Source organism: Panthera uncia, chromosome C2 (assembly GCF_023721935.1).
Source record: "Panthera uncia isolate 11264 chromosome C2, Puncia_PCG_1.0, whole genome shotgun sequence".
NCBI lineage: Eukaryota > Metazoa > Chordata > Mammalia > Carnivora > Felidae > Panthera > Panthera uncia.
The window spans coordinates 77,461,607-77,481,303 of NC_064810.1; the positions used below are offsets into that span (position 1 = coordinate 77,461,607).

The window sequence follows — 19,697 nt, forward strand, 5'->3', positions numbered from 1 at the left end:
ATGCAGAAGAATGAAACTAGACCACTTTCTTACACCATTCACAAAAATAAACCCAAAATGGATGAAGAATCTGAATGTGAGACAGGAAGCCATCAAAACCCTAGAGGAGAAAGCAGGGAAAAACCTCTCTGGCCTCAGCCACAGCAATTTCTTACTTGACACGTCTCCAAAGGCAAGGGAATTAAAAGCAAAAATGAACTATTGGGACCTCATGAAAATAAAAAAGCTTCTGCACTGCAAAGGAAACAATCAACAAAACTAAAAGGCAACGGACAGAACAGGAAAAGATATTTGCAAATGACATTTCGAACAAAGGGCTAGTACCATGTCCATTGTAGAAATAAAAGGAAGGTCAGCCTGGTGAGGTGACAGTTCACACAAGTGAAGTTCTTTCTAGAGAGATGGTCACATGGAATTGAGAAGACGGTAGTCTTCTTACTGGCAAATTTGGAGTCTAAGCTACCAAACTATCCCCAACCCTATCCTTATCTCCAAAATTTCTCCAAAAATTTTCATACTGGCATGAATGAGGATAATGAAATCCCTTTATCAATTTTGTCCATTATCAATTCAAAAGCAACTTGATTCAAACGTTACCATGAAATATTAATATAAACTATGTGAAAGATCTTCCAGGTCACCTAGACACCAGCTCCAACACTACCACACTCCTTATAGGAAGAAGAGGCAGCTTTGTTCTAGGAATTAGAAGACCAGCATTCCAGCTCTGCCTTCGCTGGGAGAACGGAAAAATAAGTCCATGATTTATCTTCTGTCTTCTAAGAAATTGGCAGAATTGCAACGGATCCCTCGTGTAGCTGCACTTCTACCAAGAAATGATGTTCAATGGGTGGGGTCTAGTTACATACTATCTCACAGGTGCTAAATGGTAATACGTTTTCTGTTTACTTTGGAGGTATGTTCTTTATCTACTCCTTTGTTATGTTTCCAAGACACATTTTTTAGGAGAAGTATCACAAAAGAGAGACACTGTGGAATAAACTAATTGAGATGCTAAAAAGAACCAAACTGTCCCCTGGTTGTTGTTATCATCCACAGAGAACCATTCTGACATGGTTCAGGAAAAAGACAATCATTCATCTTGCCTCTAACTGAGCCTCACTGAGCAATGTTCTTTCCCTGTCTGGGGAAAAACTTGCCTTCTGCAAAGCAAGTGTTTGGCTACATGACCTCGAAAGCTCACTTAAGCTCTGATACTCTATGATCATATTGGGTCTGTGATTTACACACTAACTACCTCTGACCTTCTCACACCTGTTCGTCCAAAACTAACACACACATATAGAAATGATCAGAAATTTTAGTTTCAAACACGGAGGTAGTATAATTGCATACCTCTGTGAAGTGTCACAGATGTATATACTTTTACATTATGAAATTTGTTTTTAAAATTACCCCCAATTCCAATGCAGCAAGAAGCTGTAGGAGTTGCTACCCATAACACCCCTCCACCCTCCCCACCCCCCCACCCCTGCCGATTCCTCCTCTTACTATGAGTCCTTGGGCATCAAGAGGGCTACCTAGGTATTAAGTACATGTGATTCCTTCATCCACCATTGCCTTTTGCATTCCACATACCCTATACGTCACAATGTCCCTAACTCATTCTTCAAGCAAGGCATTTGCTTTCAACATTCCCTGGCTTCCTCATTCCTGTTTTTCTGGTACCTTGAATCCCACGCGCTTCCCATGACATATGCAACCAAGTAAGTACACCTGCTCCCTGCTCTGTGAGGTCCTCCTGGACACTTCTGTAGAAAGGCATAAAGTACAATGCTGATATTCCTAGTTTTGATTTTCCAACAATTTCAACATCTGGTAAGTAACATGGTGACTGCAAGTCGCACAACAGGGATGTCTTCCTTTTGTGTCCTTTAGAATTGTTTACGCGCTTGTCTTTTCTCTAAGACTAGGAATTATTCCAGAGCAAGGACCTGTTGAAACCGATCTTTGTATTTCCAATGTCTAATCCACAGTGGGATCTCAATAAATGTTAGGTGAATGGATGAATATGTAAAATTAAGCAACATTTCCCAAAATAAAAAATAGATAAATCAGCACACAAAACTAAAGTTGGGAAATCTGAGAGCATGAAACGTTTACTTGGAAAAAGGAGGAAAATGCTCCATAAAATCTATTTTTAAAAGCGCAGACATTTTTTTTTAAGTTACATGAATAGAGCTCTTTTGGACCTCTCGCTCGGCAAATATTCCACATATATCATCATTTTCCCTCAGATCCATGAATCAAAGCAGCCTTTACAAAGGTGATTCAGAGGTGGGCTTGGGAAAGCATACAATACCTGCTTAAATAATGAGAAATCATAGACCTACTAGCCTACTTTAAGTGTTCGCGTGACTCAACAGATTTTGCAATTTGCTTTGGATCAAAAATGGAAACATCAAAGTTGGGCATTTACAGTGCATTTCTAGGACTTTCCAAGTACCTTTTAATTACAACACAACACAGTCTCCTGCAGATATCATCTTCTCTTGACACATAATTTTTAATATTTTAAGTGTGTGATTATTGTTCTCACAGCATATAATTATGTTAACCAATAAATACTAACACATCTAATTCAGTTCCACCAGAGTGAAGATAATTCAGAAAAATGGGATGTATCTCCCAATTAACTCTTGATTTCCTAAATTAGAATAATAAAACAAAAGTTAGAAAGGATCGCTCTTTAATTTTAGGCACAAAGGAAGTAGATCTTTCTCCTAATTCTTAACTTACTCTATTTAAGGGTTACCATTATTAACATTTTTTAACCCTCTAAATGCTTTACTTTTTAGGAGAAAGCCATATTTAAGGGAAACCGTTACTCATATGACTGTATAGTTTGTCACTGGTAAAAAAAAACAAAAACAAAACATAAACAAACAAAAATCCTGGCATCCTCTGTCTTATTCGAGAACTTAGAACCAAGCACACAAAAAAGCCAAGGCCCAGCTGTGCCCACACTGTACTCATGTGCCCTGAGAAGGTCACTTACCTGCCACATCGTAGTTGCCTCATCTACAAAGTTAGCACACTATCTGTATCTAGCAGTTGAGATATCTGTACCTTACTCAAGTGAGAAAATGCAAAAGTGCTTTACAATCAGTAAAGTACTGTCCAAATATCAGTGATTACGAGTTTGTGTGCACAGTAAGATGGCTCAAACAAAAACGAAGCTGCTGAATAATCCATTAAAATGCAGTGATTTATGGGAGGCAGGCACAGACATAGCCTTAAAGAATGAATGCTATATTAAGCAAAAAACTCTGGGCAGAACCTCTCCAGTGTGTATTAGTGTATAATAATTTAGGAGATAAAAAAAAAAGATTAAGCCAAAGTCCTATTACAAAAAGGGTGGGTCAAAATAGTATTTGAGCAGAAGACAGATGAGTCCAGATGAAAAGTCAGTGGTTTCACTGTCCTGAGAAACTGGGCTTGAGGTATTTGCTGGGTAGAACTGGAAAAATGTTTAGCACCAAACAATGGCCATAAACTTGCTTATGAAGTCAGCAAGGCATGTTGAAGAATAATTCTCAGACTTGGGTTCATCCTCCTGCATCCTTCCCAATGTTGTTGTTGGGTTTGTTGTTGTTATCCAAAATGAATTTTAGCTTTCCCCTGCTTAAGAACCTTCAACTATTCCCCATTGTCTATAAAAATCAGGCCAAAATGTCAATCTGGCATTCACATGTGTCCACGGACTCGCAGTAGGGAACCATCTGGTCCTAGAGCCCACTCCAAGCCTTCATTGGCCTCGTCTGCTGCTTGCCATTCTCTGAATACACCCTGGACCTTCCTGCTTTACAGCTCATGCTGTTCTCCCCTCTGCACCCCAACAATCCAATGCCACCCATCCCGGTAGCTGAACATGCAAGTCTTCGGATAAACCTTCTCAGAGTTCTGAGTACTCAGAAAGTACTACTTTCACGTGCTTCTACCATATTTGCCATAGTTTAACTTCTGAAATCATGGGCTCTTGGAAGATGGTGGCTTGGCTCTCTTTTTCGCCCTATCAACCGCCGACTTTCCTTCTCCCAAAAGGTCCCCCCAAAATACCACAGCGCCTGCGACATACCTGCAGCTCAGGGCATTTTTTCCAGAAATGAAATGCATTTTTACTGGAGCCAAGAGCCAAGAGCCAAGACAGGTGAGGAACCACTAAGCTCTGGTGTCTTTTGCCTGGTGCCCCCACACGGCTGATGAACCCATTATGTGTTCAGAAAAGGTAATGGGACTATGTAAAGAGGTAAAGAGGAAAGTACTGCCACCTTATGTGTGGAAATGGGTGACAGCGGAGAGGCAGGACAGGGTTTTCGTTCATGAAAGAAACCATCATGAATTCAGGAGCTGCTGTTCAAGAACCAGAGTGAGACTCAGAGTGCCGTATGCGCTGTCACTTAGTCAAACAAACATCACTCCAGTCAAACAACAGCGACGACGGTGCCAATCCCATGTTTGCACCTAGAGTTCTGCTGGCTGTCTTCTGAGGACTCGGAAGCCCTAGAATAGATTTACCGTTGCCTTCTCAAGACCTGAAGGAGGGGAGCTGGCCAACAGCAGTGGAAGCTCAGCTTCTGAAATGTAGATAATAAACTATGGAGCAGAGAAATAGCCACGCTCTAAAGTAAGCAAAGAAATGCACAGAAGAGCTCATATCAAGGCTCCATTAGAATAAAAAAACAGATTCTAATTGCTACCACTAATTCTGGTGAGACTGAGGAGTATAATAGTGAAAGCTATTCAGAATCTTTGGAAAGAAAAGTTAAGAAAGTGATTATACTCCTCAGTGAAGAAATCCCAACCCGAGGAAATCTGAGACAGAGAAAGAGATCCCAGGAAAACAGAGATGAGAGGCGCCTGGGTGGCTCAGTTGGTTAAGCGTCTGACTCTTGATTTCAGCTCAAGTCATGATCTCATGGTTCATGGAATCGAGCCCTATGTTGGCCTCTGTGCTGACAGCATGGAGCCTGCTTGGGATTCTCTACCCCACCCCTGCCCCTCCCGCCTCACTTACTCTCTCTCTCAAAAATAAATAATAAATAAACTTTGGGAAACGTTGAAAAATATTTTTAAAAAGAAAATATACATGAACATGTCCCTCATAGCATTACTTACAACAACCAGAAAACGAAAGCCACTTTAACATCCAACATAAGAAGTTTCTTTACAGAAGATATAGCCCTCACCTTAACTTTAACATGGCCATGCTAAATCCTATTTGTGAAGACTATACAGACATACAACAAAAGAGTTCACACAGGGAAAGTCAGAAAAAGAACAGTGCAATAAAATAAGAAGAAATTTAATTTTCACAACATTTCAAACATCTTGTATTCTTTTAAAAAAATACTAGCAAATTCAATTTAAAAGCTTTCTGTCAACCAACATACGTTGATATTTATTCAATAAAAAGACAACATAGACCGCTGACCCTGAGAAGATCAAAAAAGAACGGAAAGGCAATAAGACGCAGCATGTTCTCTTGGGTAACTGTGGACTCTCTGTGGCCAGCAATGTGGCCATATTTACAGAAGGATCTTACCTGTGGAGGCCGAGGCTTGTAGGGCGAGCTGCACTCAAGGTCGGCCAAGATGCTAGTCAGCGAGTCTATCTCGGCATCCAGGCTAGAACGTCTCTCCTCAAGGGTCTTGCCTCCAGGATTTCCCTGCTAGAAGCATCACAGGCATGTTACAAAAATAATGACAGTAATAGTAATAATAAAAAATCTCCAGTTTCTAGTGATATCAGTCTATGTGCAAATCTCTCAAGTTACAGTGTGACTTTGCCCAAGCTTTTCAGCACCTCAGTTTTGTTTCTGTTTTTGTTTTTGTCTTTTTAGCTTTTGCAAAACCTGGAGTAGAATCACCTTCTTTTGACAAATAAGAAAACTGAAAGACATGAAGTGATTTTCCTAAGATCACACACATTAGAGGCTTTCTCTTTTGATGAGTATACAAGCAAAAGGAAATAAATGTCTCCATCCCTGTGCTGAAGGAGCAGATCCAACTGTGGAGTTATTGCAAGTTCTCTGTGTTCAGAAACCATCACACAGAATTATGACATTTGAGTGGGAACAGGAAGGGGCAAGGGCGGAGACAGACAGCCCAGGAAGAGGAATTGGTGGGCCAAGTGCAGGTACCAGGTGTGTCTGAGAGAGACAATGCATTCCAAGCACTTCACCTCCAAAGTGCGCCAGCAGGGGTCTGCTCAGGGTTCTGGCCAAGGGGCTGCAGAGAACACATGTGGCTGTGGTTACTGATTACGAAGCGGGGCCATTACAGGGCAAGACACTGTCACAAGGGCATTCCCAGGAATCGTGAGCAGACTGGAGGAAAGCAAGCAAACGGTTTGGCTCGAGCTTAAGGCAAGGTAACGGAAAGTAAGATGGTCATAGGATTTGGAAGCAGAGTGAGTTAGTCTTTTTTTTAATGTGTATTTATTTATTTTGAGAGAGATAAAGAGTGTGAGAGAGTGAGTGGGGGAAGGGCAGAGGAAGAGGAAGACACAGAATCTGAAGCAGGCTCCAGGCTCTGAGCTGTCAGTACAGAGCCCGACACAGGGTTCAAACTCAGGAACCATGAGATCATGACCTGAGCTAAGTCGGAGGCTTAACTGACTGAGCCACCCAGGCGCCCCATGTATGTTTATTTTTATATCCTGCAAACGTAATGAACTCACCTATTAGTTTTAAGAGGTTCATTTGATGTGTTTTGTTTTGTTTTGTTGTTTTTAAGAATCCTTGTAATTTTCTATGTAGCTAATCATGTCATCTATAAATTGGGACAATTTTATTTTGGGGGAACCTGGGCGGCTGACTCGGTTAAGCATCTGACTCTTGACCTCGGATCAGATTATGATCTCATGGTTCGTGGGGCTGGAACTCACGAACTGTGAGATCATGACCTAAGCCGAAGTTGGACGCTCAACTGACTGAGCCACCCAGGCATCTCTTAAAGTATTATTTTAGGGGCACCTTGGTGGCTCAGTCAGTTGACTGTCCAACTCTTGATTTCAGCTCAGGTCCTAATCTCACAGTTTGTGAGTTTGAGCCCCAAGTCAGGCTCTGTGCTGACAGCGCGGAGCCTGCTTGGGATTCTCTCTCTCCTTCTCTCTTTCTGCCTCTCTCTCTCTCTCAAAAGAAATAAATAAACTTATAAAACTATTCTTTTAAGGTGACAAAGTTACTAGTGATTGTGGATTGTACTGGGAGTGTCTCTTTCAACTCCATCAAGAAACCAAAGTATATCTGCAATGAGACCCAACCAAAATGAAATAATGGGAAATTAGTGTCGTCTCATCAACTCTACTGAACTTCTCTGAAGCAGTTAAATATCAGGATAAGCTGCTAAAGAGTTTAGAAAAAGCATCAGCCAGGATGCTTGGGTGGCTCAGTCAGTTAACTGTCTGACTTTGGCTCAGGTCATGATCTCACGGCTTGTGGGTCAGACCCTGTGTCGGGCTCTGTGCTGAGAGTTCAGAGCATGGAGCTTGCTTCAGATTCTGTGTCTCTTTCTCCTCTCTCTCTCTCTCTCTGTCCTTCCCCTGCTAGCACTCTGTCTCTCTCTCTCTCTCTCTCTCTCTCAAAAATAAATAAACTTAAAAAAAATTAAAAGAAAAGAAAGAAATGTATTAGGCAAGAAACCAGAATATCCTCAGCGACAACAACAAATAGGGTACACTGACACGCCAGCATTCAATCTTACAATTCTCTAAGTAAACTTATCTTATTAATGATGTGCTAAATCAGGTAACGATAGCACAATAGCACTGTCTGTTAATATCAGTAGTTCTTTTTCCTCTAGTAGCCTGCTCACCGGACCAGCTTTCCTGAGTCCCAGAACTTAAATTTAAGTCTCTACATAAAACAGACCTAATAGGCTCTGGTGTGTCTGTCCATCACTTGTGAATTTAGCCCGTGTAAGTTAATCCCTCTGGACTTGATCTGTCCCAGGCACACAGATAACATCAACATCTATGACGTCACGGCCCAGCCCCATGGAGCCAAAACAGATTGTCGTCTGTCCCAGAAGTAGTGGTATTCTTACTTGTGAGCCCTCTCTGAATAAGGGTATCATTCATCACACTATCTAAAGCAGCTTCCTCATCATTTTCTGGTTCTGAATGTATTTCTACGACCCTTGTATCGTACTCTAACCTCTCACCTTGTTTTTCTCATAATATCAATCATCTTTTAATATCTTAATATTATCTTTTAATATTATCTTTTATTTGGCTGTCTGTCATCAGTTGGCCCAAGAGAACATGAGCTTCCTGAGGACAGAATTTTGTCCATTTAGCTCCTTGCTGTTTCCCCACAGTCTTGCTAGGGCCCGATCCATGGACGTGTTCAATAAATTCTTTGAGTAAATAAATGAATAACGACTGACTCTGCCACAGGTCCAGCCAGCAACCTTTTTCATATCAGAACCTTTTGGGTAAAAGCAGCCAGAGGTACAATAGGCTCAGTGGATGCTCTTGTATATCGAATATGTAATATGTTCTAGAAAGGGAATCAGAGTCCCAGGGTGCATGAGTGTGCACACCTGTATATGCCTGTATATTCCATGCCGTATGACCCATATTAGCAGGTTGCCCTTAAGAAAACCGAGATTCCCCCGGCTCTCTTGCCAAAGCCAAAAATAGAAAACAGTGTCATAGCAGGTGGGTTATGTTTTTTCAGAGTCTGAATTTCCAGTTTGACCAAGTCCTATAAGGCTAGTCGCCCTCTGTCCTAGAAAGATATGTTTCCAGAAGGCTAATCCCTCTATCAAAGGTGATGTCAACTTTATCCCGCTATGAAATATGGTGGCATTATAAAGAATAAAGTCCCTTTAATGTTTAAAATTCATGTGAAGGGGCATCTGGGTGGCTTAGTCAGTTAAGCGTCTGATTCTTAATCTCAGCTCAGGTCTTGATCTCAGGGTCATGAGTTCAAGCCCCGCACTGGGCTCCATGCTGGGCGTGAAGCCTACTTAAAACAAAAATAAAAATAAATAAAATAAAATTCATGTGAACATTCTGGGGAATGGGTCCTGGTACAACAAGGAAAGATGGGACATTATTGTTTGGGAAGGCAATTGAGAACTATGTGAATCTGATTCCCTTATGCATATTTCCATTATCTCCCTATAGTCATAGACAGAGTAATATATGTGTAAGGGTGGGGAATTGGTTAAACTCTTCTATGGGCCATAGTCTCCTCACCCTCACCTGCCCTACCTAAGCCAGAGAGATGTTACAAGATTCAGATAAGAAAATGGATGGGAAAATACTTTGTAAATCGTAAAGTGCTATAATTATGATCATTTTCTTAAATAGCATTAATTATAGCAACCAGTAACTGAATTAATATGAATAATACACCTATTGTTAATTATTCTTCTTCTTAAAGGGAGCATCATTCATTAAGTGTCCCCTTGGGGTATCAGTAAAGAGACAGAATTTAATCAGGTCTTCAACATCTGTACTTTACTGTAGCAGAAAGCACATCAACTGCCCTTGCTCTAAGTACTGGGATGTCTAACCACAGAGACTCAAAAGTCACAGAATTATCCTGAGCTACACAATGAAACAAGTAATTATAGTGCTTAACCAGCCTGTACATGTAAGACTTCAGTTGGCATCCAGCCTCCTTGTCCTCTCTTCCCTCCAAGCTGGGACTACTCCCCATTTGTAGTTTCTCATATTAGGTTGATGCAATTCAACAAGTTCCAGCCTAATGCCATGGGATTTTGCACTAAGATCCCTGGCCCCTTGCGGCGCTACCTGACCTTCTGGTAAGAGCTCTGCTCCCATATTTCAATCCCTATTACAGATTAGAACAGATCTCTTTCTCACTGCTGAGTCTCTATCTTATGCCTCAATTCAAATAACGGAAGACCTGCCCATGCCCTACACTTGCACTTCTCTTAGTCCTCTCCTGTACAGAACCTTTAGATTTGGGAACTATCTTACTACTCCCAACACTTTATAGTAGATGCCAGAGGTGACAGTCTTGTAACCAGTTCACAGAATGGCCCACACTTAGCAACTTGTCTTCCTCACTTCGTATCACTGCAGCCACACCCATCACTTGATGGTTAAACCGCCTGCTCGAGGCCAAATAACAAGGAGAAAGATTCCCCTGATCCTTTGCTCAGTGCTTTTTCTAGATACCACATGACCTCCTGTAAAGCGTCCATTGTAATAACAACAACTCTCACGATCTTCAACCATAACTAGAGAGATTCCAGTGTCTCAGTCCAGGTTCTGCCAAAAAAACAAAGCCTGAGACAGAAGCTGGTGTACAGGTCACTTATCTTGGGAAATGACTCCCAGGAAAGAGGACTTAAGGACTGGAAGACTTAAGTGAGGGAGGAGGAAGGTCAATCCAAAGGTGCTGTACTGAGGTGCCCAGTGCTGTGGGCACTAGGGCTCCCTTCTCCTGGGAGGGCTGTGAGGAACGCTGTGAATCATGCTTCAGACCTCCCCACCTTAGGGATGAAAGACAAGAATGTTTATCCTCAGGCTCCAGTTTTCCACTGGTCTAGGGTTGCCTATGGGGCTATAAACTCCCCCATACTCATCCTAAGAAGTAGAATGGTGACAGAGAAGCTTCTGGTGGTAACTGTAGCAATTAATGGTGTGTAGAGGTGGAAAGACACAGTGAGAGCCTGGATACAAATGGTGATCAGTGACTGGGTCTTTTCACTAACAGCTTTAAAACCCCCATGAGTAAGCCTTCCATAAGACACTAGTTTCTATACGAGTCTTACTGTCATCCACTCATTAAGAATCTATGTGACAAAAGCTCACCAAACACAACTGGGGCTTATTATAACTTGGAAAATCATAATTCTTAGTGCCCCTAGCAGAATTATAGGCTGATGACTTCTCCATTGTAAATATATAAGAAACAACTTTAAAACAGGGCCCAGAACCAAAATGTATAGCATGAAAGGCTATTTCCATGAATCTGATTTTAGATGGGTAATGTTTTTGCCCACATCCTGGTAATCCACTAATTATAGGTGATAGACCAGGAGTGATAGTATTGAGCTAGGAAAGAGTATTCACTTGTATTTATCTATTCCTTCTTTATATCCAAATACATTATTTAAAGAAAGTTAAGCTCACAGGAAAGTTGAACAGGTAGTAAAATTAACTCCAACCACACATCTTTCCCCCAGATTCATCAATAGCCCATATTTTGCCATACTTACTTGCTCTCACTCTCTCTCTCTCTCATAACAAATACATTTATTTGTTTCATTTGTTATTGTAGTTACACCATTCGAAAGAAGTTGCAGAAACTTCCCCTCTATATACTTGAGCTTAAGCTTTTATCTCCTAAGAAGTCCTTGTACCGTGATCACACCCGGGAGGTTTAAGACAGGTGTACAATTATCTAATGTGCACACTTGCTCACTTTTCACCATCAATCTCAGTAACATCCTTTTATTTATTGTTGTTATTTTCCATCCAAAATCCAATCAAAGATCACACATTGAGATGGCACATCTTTTGGTCTCTTCCCCACCCCACCCCCCAGCCTATTTTTGTCTTTCATGAAACTGACTTTAAGCATTCAGGCAAGGTGTCTTATAAAAAGTTCAACAACCTTGCATTGTCGGTGATTATTGTGTATGATGCTGTGTCCACCCCACTGCATCACACAAGGAAGCTCAGGATGTCAATTTGGCTCGGTTTAGTGATGCCAAGTTTGATGACTTCATTAAGGTAGTGTCCGACAGATTTCTTCATTGTAAAAGTTGCTCTCTTCCCTTTTAAATCAATAAATTATCTGTGAGGTGGCACTTGAATACTCTGCTATTATTCTGCTCATCAAGAACCTTTCACCCAAAGGTTTTAGCATCCACAGATGATCCTCATCTGAATTGATTATTACATTGGTGGCTACAAAATGGGGACAGGAAATAAATGCATTCTACTTAGCATAATAACAAGTTAGTTGTTAAGTATTCATTTCCAATTTTGAGGTAGGGGACCAGGATAAATGGCCAAGTCCTCTGCTATGAAAAAAACATCAGGAACCTGAGGATCAACTCAACATTCTCAAAAAAAGAGAGTTCATGTTCAGGCTGTTAGGAGAAACATAGGATCAAGGCAAATGATCTAGTTAATTAAGAACCACTGTCTGTCCTAGGGAGTTTACTTCCTAGAATTAGAGCCAATGCCCAGTATCACACACTCAAACCATGCATGAACCTGACCTCAACCTCAACAAAGTCCAGAATCTTTGAGGTGGCTAAGCAATCACAGTGACACATCACAGAAGGGGGATTTAAAGAGCCAAGATTTTACGTGATTGCTCAGAAACTTACCTGAGAAAGAAACAAATCATCAGAGAGAAACTTGATGTTAAATGTACTAAACCTATGATTTTTTAAATTTTTTTAATATGTACTTATTTTGAGAGAGAGAGTGCATGAGAGAGAAAGTGTAAGTAGGGGAGGGGCAGAGAGAGAGAATCCCAAGCATGCTCCACGTGGAGCCCCAAGTGGCACTTGATCTTACAACTATGAGATTGTGACCTGAGCCGATGTCAAGAATTGGATGCTTAACCGACTAAGCCACCCAGGCACCCCTAAATCTACATTTAAATCACGTTTTCCAAAGCTCAGAGAACTTGAGCAGACCCCATGCGTGACACCAAGGGACTCCCAATAGGCCCCAAACTTGGGCTCCCTTTTGTGATTCATTAGGAAAAAAAAAATTTCCCTGATAGTTTAGGAAAAACAAAACAAAACAAAACAAAACAAAACAAAACAAAACTATCTCACCTTAGGAAACCCTAGAAGACTAGACACACAAAACAGTACATTCTTTTACACACAACTGCCATTTTCTTTTCAGTGGACTTACGTATTAATACACTGTAGATATTACCTCATTTTTATATTCTATTATGGCCAGTAAAGTTCATTATTCCCTTATTTCTAACATTAATGAAGAAAAAAAAGAAAATGGTTGATGATACAAGGGATATAAAAAAAACTGTATTGTCTATAAACAACAAAACTAAGTTTCAATCATTGATCATCTTTCTATTGTTAATTAAGCTGAGAATATAATTAATAAATTTTTTCTTGATCATTTTTGTTAAACCCCAACCAAGCACCCCTAACACAAAAAGAGTAATGGCAAAGCCTCTGGAGTCAGAATGTGGGGTTAGAAACCTTCTGCCACCTGTCAATTTGGTGACATGAATCAATCTAAGGTCTCTGGGCCCCAGCTCCTCATGCTGTTGTTACAAGGATTAAATGAGTTCATTCACACCAAGTACTGCTCACATCTCAAGTATTCAATAAACATTGGCTACTCGACTATTGCTTTGACCATAGTCGCAAAATAAATGCTTTGGCTGACATAGTCAGAGTGAGTATATAAGTTTGAAAAGTATTTTCATTCAAAGTAGAATCAGGTGCTAGAGTTTCAGTTCGATGAGGCTCCCGTGCTTCACACATGATGGTGCTAGGAATGAACCACAAAGAACATAATTCAAGATCAGTGGTTCTCACACTTTAGTCTGTTACAGAACCACCCGGAGAGCTTGTGAAAATGCAGATGACTGGGATCCAACCCCCAGAACTTCTGATTCTGTGCATCTTTGGGCAGGCCCAAGAATTTACATTTCTCACAAGTGTTGAAGGGATGCCAACAATGCAGGTCTGAGGATCACACTTTGAGAACCACTGGTGTAAGTAGATTTCTTTTTTTTTTATTTTAATTTTTTTAACGTTTATTTATTTTTGAGACAGAGAGACAGAGCATGAACGGGGGAGGGTCAGAGAGAGAGGGAGACACAGAATCTGAAACAGGCTCCAGGCTCTGAGCAGTCAGCACAGAGCCCGACGCAGGGCTCGAACTCACGGACCGTGAGATCATGACCTGAGCGAAGTCGGACGCTTAACCGACTGAGCCACCCAGGCGCCCCGTAAGTAGATTTCTAACACAATGAACACTTAGAAGGGTGTGTGTGCGTGTGTGTGTGTGTGTGTGTGTGTGTGTAGGTGTCTCTTGAAGATACCAACAGGTGAACCAAATAATAGGTAAGAAAGATCTGGATAAAAATAAAATGGATACAGTGGCAGTGCTTCTTAATATCATCCCCCATGTTATATTAATAATATCAGTCCCCTTATCACACTGATTCTGATAATGTTGAGTTGGCGGGTAGCATACACTAGTGAGAATTACAGAAAATATGACCTATTTTATCCAATAGAAATGTTACCTTATTGAAGAGACCCCAAATGCTGGGGGAAAAATGCTTTAATTCATGGCTGTGCACTCTCCTTCCCACTGATTTAACTAAAGGGCCTACCTTTCTGAAATCCATCTACCTTATTGAATGTACTCTCCTCCATGAAAACATTACTGATAACCTAATTACTGGATAATGGACTCTCCTTTGCCTAACTCTGCTGATAGCAATATTCATAGGGTAACTCCCTCACTGTCGGTTTGTGAGAATGGCTCTTCTCCACGCTGTTCTAGGAAACAGTTTGTGCTAAGTAGCATGAAGGCTAAAGAAGGCATGATCCTCAATCTCAAGGAGTTTATAGTCTACTGGATAATATTACTTTTCTATCTGCCTAATAACATCAAATACACTATGTTCTTTGAGACTCTGTAAAACCATGTGGAAGAGACAGAGATTTAAAAACAAAAGCAATCTCCTTCCCTAAGATGCTGGCAATGCTTCCAATGGCTGGCAGAAATATAATTCAACTTTTCTGATGCGCAAAGCAAAGGTAAAACTCCAGTCTCTTTACCATCTACATAGATTCATCTACCCTGTAGGTTAAGGACAGTGGTAAAAAGTGCCACAAAAAGCCATCTTTGGAGCAAACTCTGTTGCATTTAAAATAGAGACAACACTTTTATGATTCAAACAGAATAACAGCTTGGCATCTGGGAACATGGCATTGAATAAACAGAAAGTAGGGTAACAATAGGAGACAATGGGAGCTTTCCATGGTTCTAGTACACTTGAAGCAAAAACATCAAGATAAAACCGAAACATTAGACCTGATACATAGCTCAATTTTTCCCCCATCACATTCCCTACCATCTCATACTTTTCAGCACTAAACACACTCACCCAAAGTTGACAATGTTTAGCCAAGTCACATCTCTTTAAAGGGAACAATCCTGCCCTCATTGTTTGTTGCCAAAAGATCCATACTTTGGACCACTTATGTAACCCCACATCAAAATGTGACCCACGGAAGCAAGGCTGGACACCTGACCAAAGGTCCATGAACCGGCTGGTGAAGAACCTTTGGCCGATGACAAAAAGAGAAGCAATGTTATTAAACGTCCTTCTCTTATCGATTTGGGTGAAGAAACGTAACAAAACTGCCATGAGGATGGACTGTGGTCACGATACGCCAAGAAGACCATGATTGTGGCTAATTACTAATAATCAAAACACACAAGGAGATAAGAGGCCAACTACTGGAAGGGGCTGAGGAATAAGGAATGTGCCAATAGTGGAGAAGAGGATCAAAGAGGGAGAAGGAGGCAGGGAGGGAGAAGGAATGAAAAGCAAAGAGAGATGGCCTCATCCCTGAGCCTTCTGCCATCAGACTCCATCCCCATGGATTCTTGAGATAAACTCTTTTACGTGGGGATACTCTGTAGGGACTCTGTTCCCCAGTCAGCCCAAATGAGGCAGCCAGCGCAAGATCTGCTCGCTTGTGAGGATGACAGCCCGGGAAGCCAGGTCTACCTGTGACATCATAAGCACTGGCCTTTCCTTTCTAAAACTCAATTTTTTCCTCTTGAAAATGAGGTGTATGAGCCTTCCGGGTCCACTTTTATTTTTTCAAGTTCTCACAATGTATGGGTCTATAATGACATTTCACAACTCACCTGCCGTCATCTTTGTTGCCTGCTTACAACCAGATCTAAACCAGAAACAGGCCACCTCAGAGCTTACGCCAACTCAGCTATAAGTAAATAGCCTCATTTCTCACTGTTCTGTGCAGATAAGAAAGCACAAAGAGGGGTGGCTGGTGGGCTCAGTCGGTAGAGCACGTGATTCTTGATCTTGGGGCTGTGAGTCCAAACCCCACATGGGTGTAGAGATAACTTAAAAATAAAATCTTAAAAAAAAAGCAAAAACAACAAAATACCAAAAAAAATAATAATTTCCCTGTATTTACTCACTCATTATTTCAACATAAAAATAATATTGAAATATTGATAATACTCAAAGTAGCTCCTTGTGATTAAAATAAAGATCAGTTTGCATGAGCATAGCTATAGGGTAACATGGAAAAATGTATTACCTATTTTAATAAAATGCATATCATAATAATAACCACAAGAAGATTATTTGACAGTAACATAAACATTTGCCACACCTTTTTAAAGCAGCAGAATCCTCTGCTGGAAATGAAATTCTATGTGGAACCTCATTACATAAACAGATAAAAACAGAACTACTCTGGTTCAAATACATCAGGAGAAGCCCAGGGTTCCACCCAGCAGGTCCTCCCCATTAGCTCCAGTAATGTCCCAGAAGCACTTCTATAAAAAGATAGTTCAGAAATCATTGCTGCAGGTTCTCTAGGCAAGCTATAGATGAAGAAATGGGATCCTTAAGGTCCACCTTGCTAGTCAGTCCCATACATCGTTTAGCAAACACTATACTAAGCTGCCTTTTCTACTGTGTGTGTGTGTGTGTGTGTGTGTGTGTGCGCGCGCGCGCATGCGCGCACGTTCGTGTGTGAAAAAAGGAGGCACAGGCATATCTCAGAGATATTGGGAGTTCGGTTCTAGACCACCATGATAAAGCAAATATTATAATAAAGCAAATCAAATGAATGTTTTGGTTTCCCCATGCCTATAATAGTCATGTTTACACTGTACTGTGGTCTATTAAGTGTGCAATAATAGCATTGTCTAAGAAAAAAACCAATGTATCAAAATACTTTGCTGTTAAAAAAATGCTAACCATCACCTCAGCTTTCAGCAGGTCACTATCGTTTTGCTGGAGGATCTTGCTTCAATGCCGAGGGCTCCTGACTGGTCACAGTGGTAGTGTACTGAAGGGTGGGTGGCTGTGGCAATTTCTTACAATCAGATAACACGGAAGTTCACTGTATCGATAGAATCTGCTGCTCACGAACAATTTCTATGTAGCACGTGATGCTGTTTGATAGCATTTTCCCCACAGGACTTCCTTCAAAATTGGAGTCGATTTTCTCAAACCCTGCTGCTGTTTTATCAACTATGTTTATGTGATATTCTAAATCCTTTACTGTCATTTCAATAATCTCCACTGCATCTTTACCAGGCCTTGTTTCCATCTCAAGAAACTTTTCTTTGCTCATGCATAAGAAGCCAAGTCCTCATCCATTAATGTTTGATCCAGGGACTGCAGAAAATTCAGCCACATCTCCAGGCTCCACTTTTCATTCTATCTAGTTCTCTTGCTGTTCCCACCATATCTGCAGTTACCTCCTCCACTGAAGTCTTCAACCTTTCCAAGTCATCCATAAGGGCTGGAATCAACTTCTTCCAAACTGCAATTAATGGTGATATTTTGAACTCTTCCTGTGAGTCATAAATGTATTTAAAGGCATCTAGAACGGTGAATCCTTTCCAAAAGGTTTTCAATTAACTTTCCCCAGAGGAATTACAGTCTAAGGTAGCTATATAGCCTTAGGAAATGTATTTTCTTAATAAGACTGGAAAGTTGAAATTACCCCTTGATCCATGGGCTACAGAATGGGTGTTGTGTTTACAGGCAGGAAAACATTAAACTCATTGTACATCTCCATCAGAGCTCTTGGGTGACTGGGTGCGTTGTCAAGGAACAGTCATATTTTGAAAGGAATCTTCTTTTTTTTCTCCCCCTGAACAGTAGTTCTCAAGAGTGGGCTTAAAATATTCAGTAAAACCATGTTGTCAACAGATGTGCTGTCATCTAGGCTTTTCTGTTCCACTTACAGAGCACAGACAGAGTAGATCTTGCATAATTCTTAAGGGTCCTACCATTTCTAAAATGGGAAATGAGCACTGGCTTCAACTTAAAGTCACCAGCTACAATAGCCCCTAACAAGAGAGTCAGCTTTTGAAGCTTTGAAGTGAGGCATTGACTTCTCTCTAGTGATGAACATTCTAGATGACATTTTTTTTTTCTCCTGAAGAAGGCTGTTTTGTCTCCATTGAAAAGCTGTCGTTTAGTGTACCACCTTCATGAATTATCTTGGCTAGATCTTCTGCATAACTTGCTGCATGCAGCCTCTATCTCAGCAGTTGCTGCTTCACTTTGTACTTTTATGTTATGGAAATGGCTCCATTCCTTAAAGCTCATGAACCAACCACTGCTACCTTCAAACTTTTCTCCTGCAGCTTCCTTATCTCTCTCAGCCTTCACAGAACTGAATGAAGTTATGGCCTTGCTATGTATCAGTTAGGCTTTGGGAATGTGGGGGAATATTGCAGCTGGTTTGATCTTCCATTCAGACCAGTGAATTTTTCTCCATATCAGCAATTTTCTTTCTTATCATTCATGTATTCGCTGGAGTAGCACTTTTAATTTTCTTCCAGAAATTGATTGTGTTTCACTTTATTGCATTTGCAACATGGTTAACTGGACAAGAGGTCTAGCTTCAGGCCTATCTTGGCTTTCGACGTGCCTTCCTCATTAAACTTAATCATTTCTAGCTTTTGATTTAAAATGAAAGATGTGTAACATTTCCCTTCACCTCAACATTTAGAGGTCACTGTAGGGTTGTTAACAGGGCTGATTTCAATATTGCTGTGTCTCAGGGAATAGGGAGGCCCAGGGAGAGGGAGAGAGGGGGGAACGGTCAGTCGGTAGAGCAGTCAGAACACAAACATTTATGGATTAATTTTGTCACCTTGTATGAGTGTGGTTCATGGTACCCCCAAGGATCACTGATCACAGATCACTATAACAACTGTAATGATAATGAAAAATTTGAAATATTGCATTATTACGAAAATGTGAGAGACATGAAGTGACCAAATGCTACTGGGAAAATGACACCAATTAACGGGCTCCACACAGGGTTACCAAAAAGCTTTATTTTGTTAAAAAAATAAATGTAATATCTGTAAAATACCAGGTATGCCTGTACACCCAATTGAAATATTTATAAAGATATCCATAAAATCATCTGAGATCATGGAAACTTTCCCAGAAATGCTTTGCATAATACAATTAATACAAAAAATTACAAGTAGAAATTTTAAAAGGTAGAGAAAAAAAAAGAATCAGTTTGATTTTCCATTAAGGAAACATTAATTTGAGGCGTGGCATACGGAGAACAAGAAATCATTTGAACCTATGAATTAAATAGACCGAATAAAATACAGTTGGGTCCTCACCATAGAAAATATGCAACAGAAAACAGGCCCTGCCAGATATTTCCACTATTGATTTTACTTTAAAACCTTACAGAAGAGGGGAGCCTGGGTGGCTTAGTCAGTTAAGCATCCGAATTTGGCTCAGGTCATGATCTCGCAGTTCGTGAGTTCGAGCCTCACGTTGGGCTCTCTGCTGTCAGCACAGAGCCCATTTCGGATCCTCTGTCCTCCTCTCTCTGCCCCTCCCCCACTCTCTCTCTGTCTCAAAAATAAATAAACATTAAAAGTATTTTTAAAAAATAAAAATAAATAAGACCTTACAG

At 40.7% G+C, this 19,697-nt stretch overlaps 1 protein-coding gene across 9 annotated transcripts in view; it reads right to left on the minus strand.

Moving 5' to 3' along the window:
• Nucleotides 1–19,697, minus strand: part of LPP (LIM domain containing preferred translocation partner in lipoma) — a 679,983-nt gene that overhangs the window by 339,917 nt on the left and 320,369 nt on the right. For 8 of the 9 annotated variants that reach the window (XM_049629520.1, XM_049629513.1, XM_049629514.1 and 5 more), the window contains one exon: nt 5,567–5,692. In XM_049629520.1, the coding sequence (XP_049485477.1) occupies nt 5,567–5,692 (126 nt within the window). The remainder of the gene's footprint in view (nt 1–5,566; nt 5,693–19,697) is intronic. The other variant, XM_049629512.1, reaches the window with a different exon arrangement.